The 17,663-nt window shown below is 38.1% G+C and overlaps 1 protein-coding gene across 1 annotated transcript in view; it reads left to right on the forward strand.

Annotated features, from left to right (window-relative positions):
• Positions 1–17,663, forward strand: part of OSTC (oligosaccharyltransferase complex non-catalytic subunit) — a 226,988-nt gene that overhangs the window by 96,064 nt on the left and 113,261 nt on the right. Inside the window, exon 2 of the mRNA XM_044061316.1 lies at positions 8,825–8,918. Coding sequence (XP_043917251.1) covers positions 8,825–8,918 — 94 coding nt within the window. The remainder of the gene's footprint in view (positions 1–8,824; positions 8,919–17,663) is intronic.

Below are 17,663 nucleotides of genomic sequence, written 5' to 3' on the forward strand. Positions count from 1 at the left end.
AATCTGAGACCACAATACAATCAAGTTGCTTTTTCCGGGGGATCTTAAGATTGTGCTGGAAAATTAACCACATCTCCATTTGAACCTGCAGATCAGGCAGATTTAAGATTGATTACATGGAAAGCTGTTATTGCTCTGATACCTTAAAGAAGATTATCTGAATTGTAAGCCTTCATGATGGGTGAATCCTATATGCCCTTCATAGGGATAGGCTGTCATTAAGAACAAATCCCTCACTCGTGACCTAGGTTGCTTCAGAGTTTACTTTGCATTAGGCCATCAGTCTCCCAGTGCTCTCTCCTGACCCTTCCAATCAAGGAGAAAGAAAGGATTTTACATACTGTGGGCATGCATAGACAGCTTGGGTACTATTTTGATAGAATAAAGTCCATTAGAAAAGCTGATCAGCTGTTTATTTCTTGTGTTGGATGTAAGAAAGAACAGCCCATTTCCATATAGTTATCCTTAGCTATTGTCTTTTATTGTGGCCACCATGGTAATCCAGTTCCAGGCATTAACAAGCTGTACTCTAGGAACACTTTCTCTTCTTAAAATGTATATTGGAAAGGACTGGACTCTAGAAGCATTCTAGAGGCAATTACATTCTCATCCATGCATACATATATTTACACATCGTAAGCTGAATTCCTTTTCAAGGTCCAGGGCAAGGTTTGCTAGGATCCTTCTCCAGGCACTCCTAGATCTGTACCCTTCCTCCTCCCAGGTTTGGATAGGCTTTGGTAATCAACCCATGTAGCCTAAAGGCTAGTGCAGCAGTTGGAATGATGAATTTAGTACAGTTATGGAAGTTGCCCTTATCTTAACAGTAGATGTTCATATTCTTACTGCTGCGTTAGCTGGACCCCACCCCCCTAGTATTGTATGTGTAGGTACTGTTGGGAAATAGTTTGGTTATTTCTTTTTTTTTCAGGAGGAATCCCCTATTTCTTAACTTTTATGCAAGAAAGTCCTGAAGCTTCCATTCTGAATGCTGATTTTTCCTCCTCAGGGCTGACCAATCAGCAATCAGAATGGACATGTGAGAGAGAGCCAGAACTTTTGGAAGTTGACCAGGTGTTGTATCTTAGACAAAGCTACTGCCACAGTGAGGAATTCGAACATCTACTGTTATGGGTAAGTGCAACTTGCATAACAGTACTTTTCACTTAACCCCCTCCCCACCAGTTAAACCTTCTTCTTTCCATTCTAGCTTTTCTACTCTCTTCCTGTTACAGGTAATAAGTTTTTTAGCTACTAGGGTGGGAAGTGTTATTGCTGTCCTACACTCTGGCAATCTCAGTTCAGGATCCCAGCTTACAAATGTTAGTTCCTGCACAGCTGTAGTCTTCCCATTTGTTAATTTATGAAATTCTCTCTCTCTCTATTAAAAATGTTTATGCCCCCTACATTTCCAAAAGTATGTTTTGTGAGCCTAAGTCCTCCATGTTGCACCTCCAACAAGTATTCTGTACCTGGGAGAAAAGCTTGTGCACCATTTACAGGGTATATGAATATTTGTGAAAGCACTTCCGTGCAAAGATTTTAAACTTTGCATATCTTTGAGCCAAGTATATTTCCTGCCACTATTCCTTGGGATAATTCTTCTCTAGTCGCTTGTTCCATTTCTGTCTTAAAGTATATTTGACCGCTTTAACATTGTCTACTAGACTTCTATATGACCTAGATATTAACTTTGCCTTTGTCCCTCCTGTCCTCGCTTCTTTTACCAGAGCTACACAATTCGGATAATCTCTTCCTTCAAGTTTTTGTCTTTATGTAAATGTAGCTTCCATGTTCAGTCCCATATAGCATAATGATGTCTCTTTGTGAGTCTGAACACTTTGCTTTCCCCATTTAATACTGTCCCCTGTCTCATTATTTGTTCCCAAATGGGTTTATTTCCCAGGGCCCTCCACTGTTTTGCAGTAAGGTTGTCTTAGACCAAACCTTCCCCCTGTTCCTACCCCTATAGGAGCTACGCTTTCCATGTTGTATGTTCACTGTTATTTTTTGCTAGATTAACAGCGACTCACTAGCGTACACTTCTACCTGTGTCTTCTCTTGCCTCCCCTGAAATTTGGACCACAGACCTTGTCTATTTGATTCCTCCAAGGCTCTTGTTGTCGCACCATCATCTTCTATCATTAGCATGTATTGATTATATTGAACTAAGTGCATCGGTCTCATCTACGTTGCCACGCAATAGGTTTTCAGGTCTGGGAGACCTACTTTCACTTTCCCCTTGTTTCACTGGTAGTATCAACTTCTTCCATCATATTTTTGCTTTATTTTTCCAGAAGAAAACATGCTATTTCCCTATTAATTCTCCCCTATATCCTGTCATCTGCCTTGATGACACCTGCCCAGTGTAAAACACAAGAGGTACCAGGTACAATTTCATAACCTGACTTTTACTTTCTTGGTCTGTGTATACATATATCTATATCTATGTATATATATATATATATATATATATATATATATATATATGTATATGTATATATATATATATATATATATATATATATCTGTATATATATATGTGTGTGTGTGTGTATATATATATATATATATATATATATATATATATATATATATATATATATAATATATATGAATGTGTGTGTGTGTGTGTGTGTGTGTGTGTGTGTATATATATATATATCTGTATAATATATGTGTGTGTGTAATATATATATACACACAAAATCATTTTCCATTGATGTATTTTTATTATCTTCATTTCATCTTCTTCTCACATTTCATTAGCTGTTCCTGCTACCTACTGTTTGATCCAAATCCCCAGGTACTTCATCATCTTGTGTCCCCAGAGACAAGGGTAAGATTGGCCCTACTCATATGTAAGGGCGTAGTTCACTGTTATGTCTTTAGTTTTCCCTTTTCTTGTACCCCACCAAGATATTTTGTTCTTTTAATATCCTAAACAGAGACATAATGTCACGTTCTAGGGTCAATCAAGTACAAAATAAAGTCCTCTTCAAACATTGCCAGCTTTTCTTGCCTAGCATACAAATCAAATCCATGTATTGTAGATTCCCTTATTTGAGCTACTATTAGCTGTATATGGCAGGCAAGTAATAACTGGGAATGTGTGCTCCTCATCGGCTGAAAGCTCTCTGTTAGGGGGCAAGCCATCTTTGATTCTGCTGTGGCATATATTCTTCTGATCAATCTGTTTTTTAAGCATCACAAATCTCTTTAGAACGAGAAACAGAAATACTCACCTTACTCTATCAAATGCTTTTTCTTCTAATCCTACTAGTGGCATCTATCTCATCTTCAGCTTGTTGTTTCATTATACCTTTCATGATATTATCAAAGGTTTGGTGAGGATGCAAGGAGTAGAGGTGGCAGTAAGGTGGATGAGTTTAAATATTTAGGTCAATAGTTCAGAGTAATGGTGAGTGTGGAAAAGAGGTGAAGAAGAGAGTACAGGCAGGATGGAGTGGGTGGAGAAGACTGTCAGGAGTGATTTGTGACAGACGAGTACCAGTAAGAGTGAAAGGGAAGGTCTACAAGAGGGTAGTGAGACCAGCTATGTTATATGGGTTGGAGGCAGTGGCATTGATAAAAAGGCGGGAGTTAGAGCTGGATGTGACAGTTAAAGATGTTAAGATTTGCACTGGGTGTAACGAGGGTGGGCAGGCTTAGGAATAAGTATATTAGTGGGTCAGCCCAGGTTGTAAAGTTTGGAGACAAAGCCAGAGAGGCAAGATTACGTTGGTTTGGACATGTGCTGAGGAGGGATGCTGAGTATATTTGGAAAAAGATGCTAAGCATGAAGCTACCAGGTAGCAGGAAAAGAGGAAGGCCTAAGATAAGGTTTATGGATGTGGTGAGAGAGGCAATGTTAGGTGGTTGGTATGACAGACCAAGATGCAGAGGACAGGAACAAATGGAAACAGATGATCCGCTGTGGCGACCCCTAACGGGAACAGCCGAAAGATGATGATGATCTCCTCCTGTGAATCTGCATGTCACCCTAGTTAATGTTTGTGTTAACATCTTAGCCAGTATAGTCACAAGGGTCTTGTAATAGTGATTTAATACTGATTGGCATGTATGCTTCTGGGTGGGTGGGTCCTTGCCTTCTTACTGCTGTTGAACCTGATTCTGGTATGTGCCCCTCTCCATAATGTTATTAAATAAGGTGAGTGACACTTGATCCACCATTTTCCTTATTTTGTTAAGCTTTTTTTCCTAAGAATAGACCATTATATATATTTTTTTAGTAATCCTCCTCCTGTATGCTTTCTTAACTCATTTCCTCCAGTACAGCTCTTTTGAATGTGTACCTTTAACTCCCAGTGGGTGTGGCTTGAGCCTTTAAAAATGAAATTATCACCTTACAATTCAAACAAATATTCATATCTGTGGAACAATAAGTGTTATTAGAAAACTATAAATGGCAAACTATTCAGGATACATTCATTTTTACATTAGTGGCATTCATTCATTTTGATGCTTTAAAATAGATTGTATAAGCCAAAATAAAGGCAGTGAATATTAATTTTGTAATGTATAAACAGGTTATGATATGTCAGTAACGATTCAAGGAAGACGCATACTGCCAGCAGGATTTTCCCGATGTAGCTGTAAACTTTCATTTGAGGTTATGCAATTCTGTGTTGCATGAATGTTGACGTATTTAGAGAAATATGAAAATTATTACAATAGAAATAAACAGTACAGAAATAATCTAGATCTCTCTAGCTGCATTAGACAGAGGTGAAATATCAATATGATTTTGCTTGCCATCATGTATGCTTCAAGATAAAATATTCTGATACCTTGTATACATGGTTTTGGAATGAATGCAAATATGAGCAAGCAATATTTGACACCTAGAGGTGCGAGAGGAGGTAACTGCAGAAATGTCTGGAGGTGCGCTTGGCTGTAATGAGTTGGATTCATCTGTGGTACTTAAGGCGTCTAAAGTAACATCTTGCTACAGCTGTGGTTTGTCTAAAACTATATGCAGAACAATGATTCCTTCCCTGTCCTTGGATTCAGTCCTACTGGTACTCCAGTCCAGTTTACTGTTTAGCCATTGACACTGTTTATACACACTGCCCTTCACAGTTTACCTTAAAAAGCTGTTCCACTGTAGAGTTCTCCAGATTCTGTTCTCCTGGAAAGAGAAAAAAAAATCTTGTACCACAATTTTTTGACTTCAGAATGCAAAACTCTGTGCTGCATCCCATTAATTTTAAGCAGCCATTTCTTAGACTGTATTTCTTATTTTTGCATTTATTGGCTACTTCCATAGTCAGAACTACCAGCCTTCCATATGATAGAGAGTAACTAAAGTTTTATATTTCTGCCTTTCCAAAATATTTTGTGAAAATGTTAGTCATACCCACCGCAAACCCATGTGGTATCCCACTAATCAGTTTGCCATCTCCATACAACTTCTTTTCCTTTCTTAATTCATTCTACTCCGTGACGTTTAACTTCCTGACCATCATTCTGTGTAATTATGCATAATTTCAAATGGAGTGTTTGCTAAAATTTTTGACTGCACTGGTCTTCATTTAGTAACTCTATTCAGAGATGAACTCTTTAAGCAGTGTCACTCAAACAACATTTTAATTTTGTTTTCCTAACTCTCCTTTCCATAACATTGCACACTAATGAAGTTATACTTTCTGTAAGTTTCATTATTCTCCCCTTTCTTGAAAAATTGAGCCATTTCAGTCATTTTCCCCTAGCCTTTTAGCAAACCTCTTGCATTTAAGGGTATGTTAAGTAAAACCGGAGACTTGCAAAGGCCAGGTAGCTGTTTCATATCTTGGGGAGCAACCAACCTGATATTGGTACCTTATAATAAATATTCTGTCAACTGTGCACTTCCTGGTCTTGCCATCTTTGTGTAACCCTGAACCCATTACTCTTATCCTGTTTTAAAATACCATCATTTTTTTCATTTGTGAAGATAGTTTAAAAAAAGTATGTGGGAGTATGTGGGTGGGTGGCGATACACACACATATCATATAAGAATCTACTACTAGTAGATGATACACCAAAACGTTGATGTGCTTAACATCAAAGTATGTCAACAAAAAAATGCTGACACTCTAATCCTTGGGACATGCATAAAATACTAAAGTATTTTTAATAGGTGGGTGAGGCCCCCCCACCCCCCTACACACACCACATGATAATTGTATATACTAACTGGAAGACTGCACAATCCAGGGGGAAAAAAAAAGCATATTTTAATTTGTTCCTCTTGAGGCTTTCTTTCTGGATCTTTACTGAAAATGAGCTCTCTTCATTAGTGGTGTCTGGGTATTCGTTACACATGCAGCACAGTATTATCTGTTTAAAGCATTGTTTACATTTAAGGAAGACAGAGTTTTAGGAAAGGAAGCAAAACTGAAAAATTGTGGTCTAAATAAACTCTTGAGGTACTCAAGGCAGACTGCTTTAGCAGCAGAGAGAAGGATATAATCCTCCACTTGCCTGTTGGTTAGATAATTTTGAAACGGGTAGGCAGTATTCAGTATTGCAGAGTTTGAAAGAAAGCTATTCGATGCATTCTTAAAATTGCTTTCCTGCACTATTGCTGCATAATCGTTTGGAATGAGAAGTAGAAATTTTTTCAGTGTTTGTGGCGGAAATTGTACAATTAAGTTGAAAGGTCTGCCTTTCCTTTGCTACTTGGGATTTTTTCAATACTTCATCATTAGATCATCTGATGAATGTGCTAGTCGTCTCTTTTTTTTCAATTCCATTTTAACCCCATGGGAGGAAGTTCCAGAGTGAGTTTTTTTTCCCTGTGCTGCAAATCCCATGGGGTCATAAGGGCAATAGTACTGGAAGCAAAGAGTAATACAAAACTACTGTGACTTTACCAGCTGGGTAAGAGTACAGCATATTTCAGTAAGTTGACTTTATGGCATTACATAGAGAGAACCCTAATGTACAGATCAATTAGTTTTCTCGAGGGCATCTCTCCTCAGGACAGCATCCAGTATTTGTTCGTGTCTAGAAGAAGCTGACTGTCAAACCTGATTTAAAGAGTACTAGTTGATGTGGTTATCCTGGGTATTACTAAGGCTTTTGACTCCATCCTGCTCAGGTGGCTGCCAGGTAAAGGGGCAGGGGATGGATCAAGACCAAGGAATTAAATAGTTGAATGGTATGACACAGAGGTTTATATTGCGAGGGTAAAGTAAATGACTAGTCTAGTATTTTTTTGTTGGGAGGTGTGGCAGTCCTGGGTCCATTATTATTCTTGTTTCAGACATGCATGAGGAATCGGACTGTTCTTGGACACTAAGGTGCAGTACTGGAGAATGGGAGGTAGAGTCCAAGGAATGTTTCAGCTGGGCAGAACGATTACACTAGGGTTCCATTCAAGCAGATGCAAGGTACTACATTTGGGCTATAACAACTCTGGCATGAAATGAATGCTGTGAGGGAGTGAAATTAGTAGCATTTGAGAAGAGAGAGGATCTAGGGCTGCTGCACATAGAGTGGTCCAGTAGGAGAAGAGTGAATGTGCACTGGCAGCAGACAATAGAATGTTGGGGTGTATGCTCTGGAGGTGGTCATAAGACGCAGAGAGGTAGTGTTTATAGTGTCCTGGATGGGTTACATTTTGTGTAGTCTGTGCTTCTGTTGGACTTGCATGGAAAAGAATGTTGACCTGCTGAAAGGAGTTCAGTGGAAAGCCGTGAAAAGCATGTGTGGGATGGAGGGGATGGAATACAACCAGGTGACAGGTGAGCTGAAGCTTTTATTAATTAGAGGTTAGAAGAGTCAGGAGAGACTTGATGCAGATATACAAAGTTGTGCCAGGGAGATGTGACAGATTCATTTAGAACAAGAATAGGGGAAGGAGAGATTGTAGGTTAATTGTAGGAACCTGCTACTTCTGGGACCTGTGAAAGTACTTCATGGAGGGGTTATGGAATAATTGAATGGACCACAGAATGGGTTTTGGACAGGGGAGGTCATTGGACAGTTGAGAAAGAAGATAAGGTTGAAGGAAAAAGCATTTGAAGATTAGACTAGGTGAGCTAATTGCCTTTCTCCCATCACGCAAATGTAATCACAATTGAAACCTACTATAACATCATTTTTTTTCCTGTATTGCATCACACAATATTTTGTATGTGTGCATAATTTGTATCTTTATATACATATTTTTTTCTGAGTCCCATAAAGTCACTGTTTACTTTCAGTGGAACTGATTTGTATTTTTCCAGATTGAGAAACCCTGGTTGTAGTTACCTGAAGAGCAGTCAGGCTTCTGATGTGTGGATGTGCCTGTTGAATTTGGATTTTCCTCAGCATCAGCCCTGAAGATCATAAATACGCAGGTTTCTATATAAAAAAAAAAAAAAAAAAAAAAGCCTGAAAGCTGTGCTTAGGTTTCTCCTATTCACTTATCCTTTGCAATGTTTTATTTAACTTTGCTCCGCTAGAAAGCGTCAGTAAATAAATTTAGTAAATAGAATTGAGTTTAACTTGAAAAGTTTGCAAACTTTCCTTTAGAACAGAATGTGCAGGTCCCCTTGCATGCTGAACTTGTATTCTACCTTCTGTGACATTTCTTGAGTGTAAAGCATATTCTATGGGATTGTTTTGATGCCTTATGATAACACTGATATCTCTGTTTTAAATTTCTGTCTGAAGTCATTGAGTGAATCATTAGAATGCAGAAAATATTATTTTCTGAAACAAAATGTTGAAAATGTAAAAACTTGAGTGGTTCTTTTCAAATAAAAAATGCTATATAATCTAAAATGACTTATGTTAATTATTGCATCATTTGTTTATATGCTTTATTAGGTATCATTTATGATGTGATTGTAGAACCTCCCAGTGTGGGCTCCATGACAGATGAACATGGACATCAAAAGCCAGTAGCCTTTTTGGCATACAGGTGAGGAAGTAGTAAGTGTTGCTGTATTTGTATGTACCCATATACTTGTAGGCTTGACAGTGATTTTTTTTGTGCTTTGCCTGTTGGGTTATGAAGATATGTTTGTGTTAAGTGAAGGACTAGCATCCATTGTAAACATCATACTGCTTCTATTACCAGTTTGTTTCCTCAGCTTTTACTTGTTAAAGTTTACAAATAATTAACAAAAAGTTTTACCTTTTATTCTTGCGTCAAGAATAATGCTTTAGGACAGGGGTGTCCAACCTTTTCACTTGCAGGGGCCGCATTGAGTCAACAGAAATTGTCTTGGGGCCGCATGTAAAGTATATCATATAGTTAACTGTATTGCTGTCGCGGGCGACCAAAGTCGACCCCCTGGCTGTATTGTAGGTGAATTTGAACAATGAATAAATGTAATAAATGCATAATATTTGCCGTAAAATTCAATATCTCATTCTAATTCTTAAAATAACAGTTAACTCTAACATCTTAGTTTAACATCTTAGTTTATTTGTAAAAAAAAAAAAAAAATAACAGGTACGAACCCTTCAATTTGTATGAGATCTTACCTGTGATTTTGCTGGTTTCTTAAAGATGTCCATGTATTCCATCATGTCCTTAATGTCCATATGTTGTTCAAAGCGCTCATGTACGCTTCTGTTTCTAGCTTTGGAATCTGTCCCTGAAATTATTCAAGACATGCTACATCTGGTCAGGCTGGTCTGAATATGAAAGAAGGTTCATCAGTGGTATTCTCAAACTGAGCACCCCTTTGGAAAGGCACATTTCTAGCTTTGGAATCTGTCCCTGAAATATGGCACTGGCAATATTTCTTACTTTTGCACTGCTGTCTGGTCAGGCTGTTGTGAAGATGAAAGAAGGTTCATCAGTGGTGATGCACAGCTTGCAGGAATGATGAGACTTTTACTTCTTAAAAAATGAACAATTTGTATTTTTCATTTGTTTCACTGACTAACAGATGGTAGAACACGTTTAACTTTAGTTCACCCACTTACTATGGAGCCACAAAGAACATGATAATTTGCAACAACACACTCCAATTTCACAAGGTAATCTCATGCCTACTTTTTTGCAGTTGCCTCTCCAATATGCATGAGTGCACATTTCAGCTGACGACTTGCACCGATCCACTCAGTGAGGCATAGCATCATCAGATAACACCTTTTTGTATTTCGTCCTTAGATTACTATAAGTCTGCAACTTGAGGTGTTTCCCAGTGTTTGCTGAAAATTTGGAAGGGGTCTTCCAGTGTTTACTTTTCTCAAATTTCAACAAATTGACTTTATTAGTAGTGGCAGTGTTTATTTGTGAAACCTGTTCACAAGGGTGCAGCCAGGCACAGACCTTCGCAGAATTCAAACTTATTGGTCCTAGTTCTTGTTATACTTATCAGGAGGTTCAGGCTGTCAAGTCAGGATTGTTCTTTTGCGTAGTAGACAAACATTATGAGCATAACCTTTTTAATGTTTACACTGAGCTTGTCTTTTTGATACCAGTGCGTCTATATCGGTTTTGATAGAGGTGGTGGAGATGCAAAGAGTATTTTCAAGATGCTCATCTGAAATTTTCGTTCTGATTGTATTTTTTGTATACTTCATACAAGAAAAAAATTGCTTGCAAATGTACGTACTCCCCAACAGAGATGTCATGAACAGGGCATGTTCGTGAAGTGACTGATATTTTTCTTTAGGTAGGTACAAGTTATAAAAGTCCAATAAAGACACTTGCAGAAATTTTTCTTTAAGTTGCATATCTGACTGCAATTCTATGCATTCCAGTTGCAGGTTTGCAGGCAACATGTTGATGTCTACTGAGAATGGAGTAGCAAATATAGTAAATTGTTGTTGGCGTTTTGTAAAATCTTGAAATCTACTCTCAAAGTCCTGTGATAAACTATTAAGTAATGTTGCATATTTTTCAGTATTTACATGGCTTTGCTCAGACAGTGTTTCAAAGTGAATGAAGGTATTGTTCTTAATCTGACAGTGCCATAATTTCAATTTCACTTCGAATGCCGTCACTGTTTGAAACATGTCATTTATTAATAGGTTTTCACCTTGGAGGCGCAGGTTCAGGTCATTTAAATGAGCAGTGATGTCTACTAAGAAGGCTAAATCAGCCATCCAGTTTGCATTTTCCAATTCGGGTACAGGCTTTCCTTTGGACTCCATAAAGGACTTTATTTCATTTATTCAGTCATAGAAACGTTTCAGCATTTTTCCGTGACTTAACCATCTCACTGCAGTAAAGTACACAATGTCTCCGTAGGTAGTTTCCAAAGTATTCAGAAACTCCTGAAACTGGCGATGATTTAATCCTTTGGATCTTATAAAATTTATTGTTTTAATAACATTCATAACATTTTCCATTTTTGAAGTATGTGCACACAAATTTTCTTGATGTATAATGCAGTGGTACTTCATGAAACGCACATTACTGATCTGTTTTGCATCTTCTTCCATCATTGTTGTTAGTCCTTCCTTCTTTCCAACCATAGCTGGGGCACCGTCAGTTACTATGCCAGACAGATTTTCGATGGTCAAGGAAAATCTAGCCAGTGTTTGTTTACTGCTTTATACAGATCAACAGACTCCGTTGTATCTTTCAGTGGAAACAGACAGGCCAGTTCTTCAGTAATACTGAAATCGTTGTCAACACCATGAATAAATATGGCAAGTTGTGCCGTATCTGTAACATCAGTGCTGTCATCCAAAGCTATGGAGTAAAACTTGAAAGTTGCACATCGAGATTCCAAAGTGTCTTCAATAGATTTGGCTATATCTTCTACACGCCTTGCGATCGTCTGGTGTGATAGACTTATTTTAGAAAAATCTGATTTTTTTTTCAGGGCAAAATATGTCTGCTACACTTTCAAGGCATTCTTTAATAAATTCACCATCGGCAAATGGCTTGGATTTTTTAGCAATTAAATTTGCTACAACATAACTTGCCTTCAGTAAAGAATCCGGCTGAGTAGCTGATTTTCGAAACAGCTGTTGTTGGAATGTAAGATTTTTTTTTTTTTAAATCTAATATTTTCTGTCTACAGCATACTCCTTGCAATTCACTTAATTTGGGGTGCATTTGAGTATAATGCCTTTTCAAATTGTAGTCCTTGAAAACGGATACCACTTCTCTGCATATTAAGCAAAGCGCTTTATTGTTAGATTCAACAAAGAAGTACTAGTCAGTCCATTTTTCCTGAAAGACTCTCCTTTCATCCGCTGTTTTTCTTTTCATACCCATTTTGTTTTGGCAGGATGCAGAAGCCATGCTGAAAAGTGAAAAAGGAGTAACTACTCTATTCCTAGTTATATTTATAAATTTTTAAAACCGTGGCTAAAAATTTACATTAAAAAAACAAGGAAATAAAAATTAAAACTAGCTATAGTTGTACTTTTATTCCCTGGCATGGTTAAAATATTGATATACTGGCTACTTCTAAGACAGATCCCTAAGTGCTTATCCACATGCTGTTGCAAAGGATACAAATGAGTGGGTGAGGAACACAACTGAAGGCTTTACTTCTGCCATTCTGCATCAGCATGTACAGCAGGTGTCTTCTGCCCACCAGAAAGAATGCTGATTCAGAGTACTGTACTAAAACTATGCATTTCAAATGATACAACAATCTATCAAAAGCAGTGCTCAAAGTAAACTTTAACCCTCTGTTGAGTACGTGTAAATAAGTTTCACCATATTACCAGATATATTCCATACGATAAAGTCAGCATCAAACATACACTGAGCTACAAACTGCTGTATCTTTAACTGAACAGTAAACTGATTTACCTCTAACTTGCACTGTAAACATGAGTAGCATCATCATTAACTCTCCCTTTCATACTTGTCATCCTTTGTTACTGCCCAGAAGAGGAAAGTAGAGAGTGATTTGCAAGCCGACTTTCTCCGAAACCTTCAATACAAACACCATGTAACTCCAGGCTGAAAATTAAGCAGACAAGGTACCTGACAAAGTTCAGTTACTTTTTCAACTTAATTTTCAACCATGGAGATTCTATCTGACTGCAAAGTTAACTGCGCTGGGAGAAGCCACTTGGGGTTAACATAAGGGAATTTTGATCTTCTCATGGCGCGCTCGGTGTTAAGCACAGAGGCGCCATGAGAAGTACTCATGGTTAATGAGTTAAGCAACGAAGTTGAAAGGTACCTAGTCTGTATTGTGGTCATGCACAGGGTGAAGGCAAAAAGATGTCTAAATTGCTAACGGACGCACACAATCACACAGTCCATGCAGTCCTTCTCAAAACAGTACCAGTGGCCACAGCCCATGAAGTATCATCCACAGAGTCAGATGCACACTGCATACAATTAGAAGTGACTTGAACAGAAAAAAATTAAATTATTTAAAGCAATTTTTCCTCAGAAGAAGAATCTGCAGACAAAACATTCCTCATGCTTTCACAGTTAGTCAAGACAAATCTTAATATATGAGCCTGACAATTCAAAATTCTGAAAATCAAAGTTGCTGAAGCATACACTTTTTTCCACCAATAATTTTCAGTAACTGAAACTATAGTTACTGGATCAGGTTTGGGAAAAGTGTTTAAAAACATAAAAGACTAAGGAACTTTATACATAATGTATTCCTTTTTATGGGTATCTGGCTCACTGTGAGGAAAACTGCAGGCAGTAACACACACATCTCCAAGGCAGACAGGACAGGCGGAATCGGTGGAGGTTCTGGAAATTCCTTCTGTAACAGCTCATAGTATTTTCCTAGGGACTGAGAAACCTCAGTGTTCTCATTTAAAACACTGTCACATTGTAGAAATAATCTTAGAGCAAGATAACCCCACACAGGGAAAGTCAGAAACTGAGCTCTCCTTTGAGTCCGAATAAGACATCTGAGGAGAAATCCCTGTATCTTTCCCTTCATCCTCCTGTCCAGATTAAGAATCTATTCAGGAAAGGAGGTATCCCTCTCTTCTTTTACCAGAAACTACTTCATAAGAATGACCAATAGCCTGAATTAAACCCTGAGGCAGACTCAGTAAGCTACTCTTTTATAAGGAACTTTGAGGAGGAGTAGATGAATGTGTACTTTTCTGTTTCTTTTTGAAAGGAAAAATGGAACCAGCAGTGTTGTTAATGGCAACAGCAGTTGCCCTACTATGGGCACAGCATTTTGACAAAACATGGAAGCTTTCCCTGTTCTCTTTCCAGGACCAACAAGAGTTGCTCCCTCTTGCCCACTAAGGAACACTAACAGTCGCAGAGGATGTGGCTAAACCACTGGTCCACAATGGCTGCAGATCATACACCAGAGGAATTCCGGGTAAAAGATCAGTGGTCTGAGGTACAACTAATGGCCATAGCAGATTCACCCACCTGTGCTGAGGCAAAACTGCTAGTCTGCTGTGATGGCAAAGGCTGTTTGCTTAACCTTTTCTTTTTGTGGCTGGAAGAAGGACTGAACATAGGACCAACAGATTGCTCCATTGTCAAGCCAAAAATGACGCCTCTTTCCCAGGGAAAACAAGCAGCAAATCCTGGTAAAAATAAGTCTTTTAAAAGTCTTTTTTTTTTCATAGACAGAACAACACAGTAAAAAGCACTTTAAAATACTTTGGCAGCTCCGAAAAGTAAAATAAACACAGTTCCTCCACATAAATGGCTTTTGGTTACTTAAAACAACTTTTAAGTTAACAGAAAAAAAAAAGAGTGCTCTCGTTTTAAAGTACTGTACAGTCTTGTGACAGTCCATTAAAACACAAACTCCTAGCTTTAAAATAACTTTCCTGAAGAGGACAGTTTGAATAATAAACCAAATTATTAAATGGAAGGCGCTTTCACCAAAGGAAGCTTATCTGCCCAGCAATGGAACGGCACAAATCAGCTGTCAATAGTCAAAAGCCTTAGAGGAGCATAGTCTTCCGCAGAAGTAAATCTCTGAAGGGCGTGGTGCCCAAACTTGTCTTTTAGTCAACTCTGCTCAAGCTGCCTGACAGTTTGGGTATGTGGAAGGTGCCCTGAAGCTTTGTTGGCCAACTGGTATATCCTTGTCAGGATATAACTAATGCAGCTAAAGCTACAGCAGCGGTTATCAATACGATGAACATCTTGGTTAACTAAATAGTGAAATCTTTACCTGATTTTTAATATAATGTAGGTGTGATGCTAAGATTAGTTATTCTTTCATTATATACTGCATTGGCACAGCATTAATACAAATACTACTTGCCTCTTTGGCTCATATTCTACTAATATAAGTATAGAGAGAGTGGTTCTTTCATACCAGTCATGCTTGCTACCGTGGGCTGTGAAAGTTCTTAATACCATTAGCAATGGAGGAACTTTTCCTGGTCTTCAGACACAGCTGCTGGATAGGAAATAACTTACCTTGGACTACACCAAGCTTAACCAGGAAACAGGATAAAGCCATGTCCGGAATGTTCTTGTTAAAGTGGGAGGTTTTGATCGCAAACTGGATTAAAAGTTCATTTTCGTACTATAAGGAAGTGGTCTCCCAATAACATATACGGGGGGTGGGGGGGTATTAATTCTACTGATGAAAAGAGAGTAAAGCAAGCTTGCAAAACACGGGTGTATTGCAACATTTATGAGGAACTGAAGACCCAGTGGTAGCTATATATTATCTTGTGAATGAGACACAAGCTGTACTTTCTTCAGTGTGTTAGCTTTCATTATTTCTTCAATATCAGTGTAAATGTGATATCTATTTTTTTGACGTGGTCAACACAAGTTATTACCCAGAAAATTCTTAATCCTGATACAACACACTAAAATTCGAATAAGATCATTAATGTCATTGTAGTGAAACGGCGAATAAAAGTTTATCATTGGTACAAGTAGTGAGAAAAGATAACTGTTGAGACCATACCCTTAAAATATATGCACCAGTGGCTTAGTACAGCACTTTAACAAAATATAACAACAGGTTACTCGAGATTCAGTTCCTCCTCAGCAATTTGTTTTGTGGTCTTGAGCAAGTCAAATGTCCTGAATTCTGCTGAAGAGAGACTTCTACCCAGAAAGGCTTTCCCACTAATACAGCAGAACCTGTCTGTTTTCTTCCAAGCTCCTGTCATTAGGAAACCCTTCTACTACCAGTTAGAAAATACAGTCCCACTTCTAGCTTTACAGTTTGCTCTTTTGACTACAGTCTAACACCAGTAAAATTCTACCATAATCCAGCCAAACATTTTCTCACTCATATATAAGGAATAACCATGCCTCATGTACAAAGATAAGCCACTTAATCAATCACTGCAAACCATGTCTGTGTTTTCAATCAACCTTTAGTAATAGTGTTCTGTTTTATTAATCCATACTGCATTACCACTCATGTACAGCACTGTGACTGGGGAAAGCTATACAGATGCTACAATATCCATACACCATAAAAGCTGCCTCTATTGATGTATAATACTCTTAACTCACTACAAGGAGTTACCAATCTGCTAGGATTACCAAACCTCTCCTTCCTGTGACATAAAACTTAGCCTGCAGAGGTTTTAGAAAATTCCTCACCTCACAAACATTTGAAGACTTGAAGAAATATAATAATCCACCAGGTAAACGCTCCATTGCTCTCAAAAAGAATAAAATGTGGAAAGTGTAAAAGCAACAAAGGAGCGACCAAGGCAAAAACAGTCACTGAAATAAACAAAGTCACTGAAACCTTTACCATAAAACGATTTATTGAAGCAGAATGAACCATAAAAAGTGGTAAGCGCTTTCGCATAGAGCTTCCTCAGACCAACAATAAACACAAGAGTAAAAACATCTTGTATAAAAGAATTTGAACATCAGGTTCTCCAATCATGGATGAATGCCAATTAATCACCAATCAGCCCTTAAAAACATACCAACATAATGAACAAACACACAATACAAAACAGTATGAACAGAGACCATAGGGAACATATAAACATCTATACATAAATATAAATTTTTTTTTTAAAACCTAACAATACAATGTATACACAGTAAAATCAAATACTATTTCCTAACCCTAAGCTTTTTTAACAACGGCTTCAAAGAAGCCCGTTCATTCAGGCCACTGCCCCTATCGGCTCCCAAAATAATCATCCAATTCGTCTCCTTATACTCCGTATGATTACGAATATCTCCTGCTCTGATAGTAGGTGTTATGATGTCAGTGACCCTAAACATGAAGCTGTGTCTCACCACACTCTGCAACATGTTTCGATAGAGCATTATGATCAGAAAGTACCCGAATACTGTACATATGTTCCCTCATCCTCTCACGTAAGGACCTGTTGGTCTTCCCTACGTAAAAGGACTTACAGTGGACGCACTCAGCTAAATAAACCACATTTGTGGTTCTACAGTCGGCATCGACATGAAAAGGTAAATGCTCTATTTAAATCAGGATGGTTAAAATACTCAGAAGTATTAATCAGACCACAAAAGTTACAAGTACCACAGGGGTGGGTCACTCCTATCCTCATGGCATTGGTACCCAAATCCCTACCTTGGCATAACCTCTTCACATTCTTCCTATTCCTGTATAAAAACAAAGGCTTATCACCAACTATACCACCAACCATAGAGTCCACTTGCAAGATAGACCAATGCTGCCTGAAGAGCTCAGTGAGTGCTCTATTATCTCGTGTATAAAATAGAGGTATCTTCACAAAGCCCCTCTCAACTGTGAACTGTTCATGGGCACATGATGATGTCTCGACAACAGGACCATAATAAGGTGCTGCTGCA

This window comes from Protopterus annectens, chromosome 2.part0 (assembly GCF_019279795.1).
Source record: "Protopterus annectens isolate FY-2018-M chromosome 2.part0, PAN1.0, whole genome shotgun sequence".
Lineage (NCBI taxonomy): Eukaryota > Metazoa > Chordata > Ceratodontiformes > Protopteridae > Protopterus > Protopterus annectens.